Below are 8,629 nucleotides of genomic sequence, written 5' to 3'. Positions count from 1 at the left end.
AATTGTTTTCCATACAATTATGAAGATTTTGTTAGGATAAAAATTGTTAGGATAAAAATGTCACAAAATAAAGTAATATTTCCAACACCATGTTAAAAGTGGTGCAACACCAGAGATTGGAAACTGAAATACAATATCTTTGACCGTACTACAAATTGATGGAAGTTGATTTTTAGACAGCTAAAAAGAAACAGAACACCTGACCTCTAAACTGATGTCATAATATTTGTATTTTTACATTTTGTCATTTAGCAGTATCCAAACTGACGATCAGTGCATTCAACTATGGAGTTTCAGGATTTCATAAAATAATCTTAACCTAGACTCAGGGTTATTCTTCTTACCGAATATTATTAGGATTGAGCAACCATCTAATACTTGCCAAAAACAGCACTTCATGGTCACATGTACAATAAGAGGCATTGTAAGAACATAAAACTCCACTGATCTCATCTTTGTAACGTTATCACTCTGTAAGAGTTGAGTCTATGTTATAATCCGAGTTCTTATTCAACGCTACCACCTAGTGGCATAACGATAGTACTTCATTAAACGTTAGGAACCTTTTCTGGTATCAACGGTTTCCTGGGGGTCCTTATTCATTGTGGGACACAACAATTAGCTGTGGCTAACTAGCTCGCCAGTTATAATTTTATTGGCACTGTGTGCAACAGCATGCACGTTTCATCGAACGTTTTGGGCAAGTGTGAGATTTTTACGTCCTTGATAGCGATGTAGCTTGTTATCGCCAATTATCAGATAGTGAACGAGCTTGTTTGCCTGGCTAATGTCAGAAATACGTTAGCTTGTCAACACTTAGCATATAGCTAGCAAGTAAAGCCTAGCAATGGTTTATGCTGCTCGTAGTTTGTTCTAAAGAGGAGTGATTTAATGTTATCTACAGCCCAAATCTGAACATTTTTTCATGATAGACAGCTGTCCACCTTGTTTGTAGACTGTTACAGTAGCTAGCTAACGTTAACTATTAAATTGATCCCTGCCTCAGCAGTTGACTAAAGAAAGCTAGCTAGCTAACACCACAACCTAAACTCATTCTGAATCTCACCTTTGCAGCTAAAAGAATATGAGCAAAGATTCCAAGATGAGAGCAACAATTAATCAGAAATTAACTGAGATGGGTGAACGAGAGCGGTAAGAACATTTCACAAATGTCTATTTAATCGTTATTAGAAGACAGATCAACTCTATGGTCAGTACTATTCTTGCTTGTTTTGGTTGAACAACAGATTGAAGGAGTTGCTCAGAGCTAAACTCACTGAATGCGGATGGAGGGATCAGCTGAAAGCTCATTGTAAAGGTAAGAGTTTTGCAAAGGAGAATTTAGCATTTTTTCAAACACCTGAAACACAATTTTTTTCCCCCAGCTATCATTATGCTTAATTCTATGTAAAAATGATATTGATATTTTTCTGCACATCAAATATCTTGATCTGTCTGTATTGTCCTGTCTGCTCTTTAAAAAAAAGTATATATAAACTGAATATGCATCTCTGCTTAAAATTCTGGGTAAAAGATTGAAAGGAATGTGAGTCTCATTCAGTTCATTTTGTAATTGCTTGCTTTTCTAAAGTCTACCAACCTTGCCAGCAGGCATGCTGTTTAAAATAGTTAGACACACTAGCTACTCTAACTTCATTTATAGCCTGAAATGGCTCTTGGCAGCTAGTTATGAGATTGAGAATATATCTGGGCTAGCGAAAGCCAACTTCATAAATTGTGGTGGCTAGTAGTATGACAGAGAACAACAACATTTTAAACAAAATAATTGTTTTATTATTTTTAACCAGGGCAAATCTGAGGGGCATGTGCCTCCTTTGAGTATGACGCCACTGACACTGTAAAAAAAAAACTGTAACCATCATGCCACTCATCAAGTAACTGTTTGCAGATGTCATCAAAGAAAAGGGCTTGGAGCATGTGACCGTCGAGGACCTTGTGGTAGAAATCACCCCTAAAGGAAGAGGTATTTAGGCCTTTTTGTTGTTGTGTATACAGTACCTTTTTTCTCAATCCCTCTGTTCAATAACTTTCAAAAAAGTTTAACTTTGACACAACTATCAAAACCCGAACCGAATACTGTATCTTTATTTCCTCCTCAGTTCTGGTGCCTGATAGTGTGAAGAAGGAGCTGCTGCAGAGGATAAGAGCCTTCCTGGCTCAGCATGCCACATAATGGAACCAACTTTTTTTTTAAAAACCTTTTGCTATCAGAGTTTTTCGAGCTTGTTTTCTTTTTGCCATCGTGCTGTTATTACTAGCTATTTGATGCAATCATCCATCATGATTTAGATTTATTCAATTAGTTTGTTCAATGTCCGATTTTTAAGAATGAAAGATGTCTGTTTTTCACCGCCGGCAGTTCTTTACATGATGCAACGAGTCAACATGTGTCAATAACTGTACGTTGTATTGGAATACATAACATTCTATGCTGTTTTTAATCTGTGGATTGTCTTCTCATTTTGAGTTGGTTTGTCATTAGAGAAATGCTTTTGAGAGGAGTTGGTAATAAAGCTGGTTCTGGGTTTTGTACGAAGTTCAATGCAATGTTTTGTTTTTGAAAGAAGGCTTGCAATGACACTCGATCTTTTAGACTGTGTTACAGTCGGTCTGTGTAGATTAACTTTGTAGATTTAACTCATTTAATACTCAGATACTCAATTGAGTATCTGGCCAATAGTTAATCTCATACTAGAGGTACTGTAAAATAATATGCACAATAAAGAATCAAATGATGTACTTAAACTCAAGATATGGAGCTGTATGGGAAATTTACCTTGGTAATCTGAAACACACTACAGTGGTGCATTGAAACTTAAGGTGTCCTTTGACTAAATTACATCCCCTGTGCTTATAAACAAACATACATGTTCCCATAATGACGACCCTACTGCTGCTTTACTTCCTAGAGTAACAGAGTGGTCCTGACGGGGGAGCTATTGGGATGGAGAGGGGGAGATTACGAAAAGATAAACACGAGTGTTCACAGGGAGAGATATAACTCATGTGGATGCACCAAGGGACAAATAGCTTTTTTCAGATAAGGTTTTCAGATTATTCCAAGGTCCTGTGAGTGTAGTGTGTGAAATGAGCAAGTGTTCATGTGAGAGACTCCTTGGGTTGACAAGTTCAGAAACAAAAGTTATTCCATGGTGTGATGGAATAAGGAAATCTGTAAAAAGTTGGCCACGGCCCCTCTACAATGTCCCGGCTGTTACTTTAAATACAATAGACAATCCATGTAAGCCTTTCTCATTCTGGACACAACTGTATAAACTTCATATCACATCTGTAAAATACATTTTCACAGATTAGCTTGTAAGGCTCTGATCTGTTTTATAGTTTAGTCAATTCCACAAGATGACTCAGATCACTTTGTTTTGTTTAAACCACTCTTGTTACAGACCAGGAATAGCAAATAGTCTATAGGATTACTTTTTGAATGGCTGTGAACCCGTGCAGGGCACTGCTCGGCATGAGTAGCACATTACCAGGTAGTGAGTGAGCCTTTGCACTGGTCACCTACTGAAGAGTGTTTTCTTAGCCGAAGGACCTGCCGTGACATCAGCCCATGTGACAACATGCTGATATACAGTGCTGCTGGCCCAGGGAGGGAGGCTGCCTGCCTGTAACCCCCCCAGGCCCGAGCTCAGAACTCTAGCTGGCTCTTTTAATGGCCAACATCAATCCCCATGTTATCGTCAGGGCAATTTCGCTGGGCCCCCAATATATAAAGGGTTCAACACGCTAACTGGCCCTGCGCTGCCTATAGAATTACTGGTGAGTGACACATTTACTATCATACATATTCTATTTACTTTCTCACTCCATTCTCGACTCTGGACCCACACAGTGCTGTTGAAGAGGCCGAGATACTGAACAGTAACCAGATGAAAATATCTGAATGGCTTCTCAAATGAAAGAAGGACATAGGCTAGATCATAAAGCTTGAACTGTAAAAGACAAAGGTAAACAACACCAGATGGAGCCTATTCGTCCACTCAGAGGTCCTGCATACTAATTGGTGGGATCCTGTGTGGCGTGTCAGCGGCCTCTGAGAGACCAATCATAAAGCAGAGCACCACAAGGCTGAGATGACATCATCTGCACTGATGGAGATATCAAGCAGTGGCTGTGCAGAAAAAGAGAAAGGACAAGTGTGTGTGTGTGTGTGTGTGTGTGTGTGTGTGTGTGTGTGTGTGTGTGTGTGTGTGTGTGTGTGTGTGTGTGTGTGTGTGTGTGTGTGTGTGTGTGGCAACAAGTAATTGGCATAAACACATTTCTTACAGTACAAACAGAACTGAGGTACAGTAACATTATAAAATAATCCACACATGACAGCAAGGCAAAGCACATAAGAGAACTGTGAAATGAAATAATAATTTTAACATGGATGACAGAATAGGAAGGTATGCTGGTCAATCCAAAATATGTATTATAATCATTTTAACAACGCATGCCCTTCATTGTTTTAGCATTTATGTGATCTGAGTTAACAACTGTAATGTCAATACTCCATCATAGAAGTTATGTAGATTTAGAATGTATAGCTTTCCACACTGGAGTTTTGTAATTACATTTGTTGAATCGGATTACAGAAATGGTAAAACAATTCAGAGTATGTATGTGTGTTAAAATGATTATAATATAGATTTAGAATGTATTATCTACTCTGAGTACACCAAACATTAGGAACACCTTCCTAATATTGAATATGGGGATGCTGGCCCATGTTGACTCCAATGATTCCCACAGTTGTGTCAAGTTGGCTGGATGCCCTTTGGGTGGTGAACATGTTCTTTTTTTCAATGGAAGGTAGGCTTACTAGTATTGCATAAGCATCGTAAGCACAGAAAATAAATAGTCTAATGTAGACATCCCCCCCCCCTAATCAAAAGGTCACGAACAGTCGCAAACTCCCATGATCCTATACGGTGTTGACTTTCTATAGTATCAGCATGTGTGAATTCTATGCTCAATGAAATTCTCTTTGAATTCCTTCTCTTAAATTTATGAGACCTTGCAACATGGGTTACAACTCTTTTCGAGCCCAACGCTCGTGCTCAGTGCCATTTTCATTCTGGCTCTAAGGAAAGAGGGAGAACTTGGCATGGGGTTAACTGCAGTCTGAAGGGCTTTTTAACCGTATTTACACCCTGTTGTGTCTTCTGGGACCCGTTTTCCACACGCTAATGAGGCTAAGGAGCGAGGTCCGCTCTGTTATTCCTGGCACGGCCATGTCCAGTCACAGGCATACCTCCTCTCGCTTTCTCTTCCCACTCAGTAGCCCAGTGCAAATACTAAATAAGAGGAAATACATCATCCCTTTCAATGGTAAAAGCCAAAGCCAGGCCTGCCAAAGTTAACACAAAGCAATCTTAGGTAATGATCAGCAAATGTGTATTAAGTTCCATAGAGCATGACCACATAATTCTTGTTTAGCTCATGTTGGCTTCGTCTCAGCTCTTTCGGTAGGTGTCCTTATGCGCTTGTACACATGTGGGCACACGTACGCACGCACGCACCCATGAATGCAAACATACAACAACACGCATGCACACGTACGCACACACACACGGGTCCGGGTGCGCACTCATAAAAACAAACACACACACACACACACACACACACACACACACACACACACACACACACACACACACACACACACACACACACACACACACACACACACAAACACACACACACAAACACACACTCGCGTGTCCGGGTGCGCACTCATAAACATAAACACGCACACACACAAATAAATGAGTAGGCAGCGTAGGCATCACTTCCCTTTTTTTAATAAGCGATTCTAATGGACTAGGCCTAAATTGGTCATTCATTGTTAAAACCTGTGTGAGGTTGCTTTACTTGCTACACCTAATGGATTGGGAGAACTTGTATTGCAGCCTATGACTGTACATTACAGAGACATGCACCGTCCTCAAATGATTACTTTCAAGAGTCAGGTTTTCCATTGCTTTAGTACAATACACACGGGTGGCAAATTGCAATGTTTAGCTGCAGTATATTCCCATTACAACTCAATTGACGCAATTATCAATGATTTGCTCAGTCTAAAACATTTCATTCACCCATTTTAGTACACTACCTACAGCATAGCAGTGTGCAGGCAGAAAAGCTGGGGGGTCTCCGTGCAACAAAACAGAGCTAGGGAGAGAAACATAAACCAGACATTGTTTACCCTGTTTCTGATGTAAAGGGCACTTACTGTCATGTCCAATGCTCCAGCTTCATTTGCTGCGGCTCTGCCCTTTGAAGTGTGTGCGTTTTCTATTTCCTGACACTACCTCTCTGACTCGCTGATATTGCAACTGGATACCTCATGTTTCCATGTTGGGGCTCTTGCTCTCGCTCTGTGCTGATAAAAACCACCAGAGAGAGGCTGCAGCCGGCCGGCCCGGTCGCAGGGATCCTTGGAGGCCCTCATGCATCCCAGACAACGCCACGGGGGATTACAGCATGCCCTGGCAGCAGAATGGCTTCACTTAAGAATTTCAGTAATCACTTTTAGGAGTGTAATATATTGCTGACCTTTGGCAGCGACACACGACCCCCCCACCGCTCCCCACAGCGACGTGATCAAAGGAAGTGGCAGTGGCTATGCAAACAGCCGCTATCAGTGGAACCCTATTTCTCTGTCTTTCTCTCTCTCTCACTTTTTCTGTCTCCCCCCGGATCGTGACTTGAGGAGGTGAAAGGGAATGGAGGAGGGGTGGGAGCAGTAGTTTAGGCCCTGATCCACTGCCTCCACTGCCTGCAACAGTCTAGTTATCATCATGGGAAAACCCCCAATGGGTTATCTCCTCTCAGCTGGAGCAGGCAAACACCATGGCCTGCCATGTGCTCCCAGACAACAGAGGCAGCCAAAGCATGTGAGTGTGAGTGCAGCGGTGTAATCTGGGTCATAACAGTAGCCAGGAGGCTTTATGTGGTTCCTTAAATCACAGGAGGGTCTGACAGAGCAGAGGGAGCGAGAGAGAGGGACAGAAAGAGAGGGACAGAGAGAGAGGGACAGAGAGACAAAGAGAGAGAGGGGGGGGGGGATATGGGTATATCTATAGCAACAATTAAAGTGATTGTCAATGTTAATCACATAGGATACAGTATATCCATTCAAAGATTAATGGAGTGGTATTTACTTTACTACTCAGTAATACAGTGTAGGATTTGGATCTTTCTGACTGTATTGTTCTCATGCACGAAGTCGCATTGTTGAAGTCGATGTTTTAACAGCTTTTATATTACCCAGCTGAAACTATGGCATTTTCATGGACTATTTTATTGCCATATCCTCAAGAAAGCAACATAACATTTAAATCAATTATGAATGGGACCATTTCTGTAAACAATGCTTAATGAAAAACAGACGTTATAATTATCAGAGAACAATGTCAACATGTTGACCTTTTCAGGGAAATGTTTTTCAGGCACATTATTAAGATTTGTGAGACATCTGTTTATGCTAATTTGAGCTCTACTGTGGAACTCACACTGCTTTTAAGCCAATTTGGTGTTTTGCTGTATTTGGCGTACAACTATTTGTTTGATTCCAAGAAACACACATTAACGTCTTCGTACATTATGTCTCAATACCAATTATAAGCCACTGAAAAACAAATGCTTAGAACTGACACCAAAGTAGCAACTACCCATTTCAACCAGACGATGGCGATGCATAACAGATAACCCACGGAGACTCTCCTGGTTAAACACAGCTACTAACTAGCTTTCCCTTTCTGCCCGCTCGTTGAGAATACATAGAATAAACGAGTGCCCCTAAATCAGATATGAAAGTTTTAAGAATAAACCAAAATGCTTTACTGTCTGCTGTGGTTAGCTGTCTACTTTAGCTGTCTTCTTGCAATTTTTTAAATATCATGACTAGTGTCAAAATATCTCTTTTATCCAATATATGTCGCATATTGGTTTTGCTGCGAATGTGCGTGTGTGTGTGTGTGTGTCCTTCAACCCCGGAGCAGCATCCCTCTACATGCTACAATCATTCATCAGATCCAAAACAATGTGATTCTTAGGTAGACACAGTTTATTGGATGGCATGACTAGGAGTGTTTATTTGACTCATTTGATTACAATGTGTGCCGTGTCATTAAACGACCGCAGGATGTCCTGTGCTTTTTATGAGGTTCTTAGACAAGCTTGGGAAAGAAGAAATGCTTCCTGGTTCCTACTACCATATGTTATGTCTGTCCTAGAAACAACAGGGGAAGATCCAAACAACGACACTCGGTTGGACTGCAGTTATGGCCTTGTTTACTCTCGCTTTCAAACCCCAGGTCGACATAGGTCAACGTGGTTTGAAGGATTTCTAACAACAACTCTGTGATATTGTATTAATTTAGCATCTTGACTGGAATTCACGCCAACACTGTGGTTATGTCACACCTGTCTTTAATCATTAGCATATATTCCTGAGCACCGCTAATCAGCTGATAAGATTCCAGTGTTTAGTGTCTAAACTGGAGGAAAAGCACCTGCAATAAAAAAAAGTCTCTGGCCTCTAGGAGGTGCGTGTGTTTTACGGCCCGGCTGTGACGCCATTGACGGGGCACGGTGCAAT

At 41.0% G+C, this 8,629-nt stretch overlaps 1 protein-coding gene across 2 annotated transcripts; it reads left to right on the top strand.

Moving 5' to 3' along the window:
• The first annotated feature begins 563 nt into the window (after positions 1-563).
• On the top strand, positions 564-2,563 carry LOC118367289 (transcription and mRNA export factor ENY2-2). 2 transcript variants are annotated; one of them, XM_035750604.2, is made up of 5 exons: positions 564-700; positions 1,075-1,152; positions 1,248-1,318; positions 1,910-1,984; positions 2,121-2,563. In XM_035750604.2, the coding sequence occupies exons 2-5, from the start codon at positions 1,085-1,087 to the stop codon at positions 2,192-2,194; spliced, it is 288 nt and encodes a 95-aa protein (XP_035606497.1). In that variant the 5' UTR covers positions 564-700; positions 1,075-1,084; the 3' UTR covers positions 2,195-2,563. The 2 variants fall into 2 exon arrangements, with proteins under 2 accessions (XP_035606497.1, XP_035606498.1); XM_035750605.1 differs by having other exon boundaries at positions 591-706.
• Positions 2,564-8,629: the final 6,066 nt, after the last annotated feature.

Source organism: Oncorhynchus keta, chromosome 34 (assembly GCF_023373465.1).
Source record: "Oncorhynchus keta strain PuntledgeMale-10-30-2019 chromosome 34, Oket_V2, whole genome shotgun sequence".
NCBI lineage: Eukaryota > Metazoa > Chordata > Actinopteri > Salmoniformes > Salmonidae > Oncorhynchus > Oncorhynchus keta.
The sequence above is the reverse complement of the archived record's forward strand: the minus strand, read 5'-3'. Positions and strand labels throughout refer to the sequence as shown.

Bases quoted from the DNA above. Each gene is read 5' to 3' on its own strand.
- LOC118367289 (XM_035750604.2), top strand. From the start codon at position 1,085: ATGAGCAAAGATTCCAAGATGAGAGCAACAATTAATCAGAAATTAACT. The intron at 1,319-1,909 runs GTAAGAGTTTTG...AACTGTTTGCAG, and splicing joins GCTGAAAGCTCATTGTAAAG to ATGTCATCAAAGAAAAGGGC. The intron at 1,985-2,120 runs GTATTTAGGCCT...TTTCCTCCTCAG, and splicing joins AATCACCCCTAAAGGAAGAG to TTCTGGTGCCTGATAGTGTG.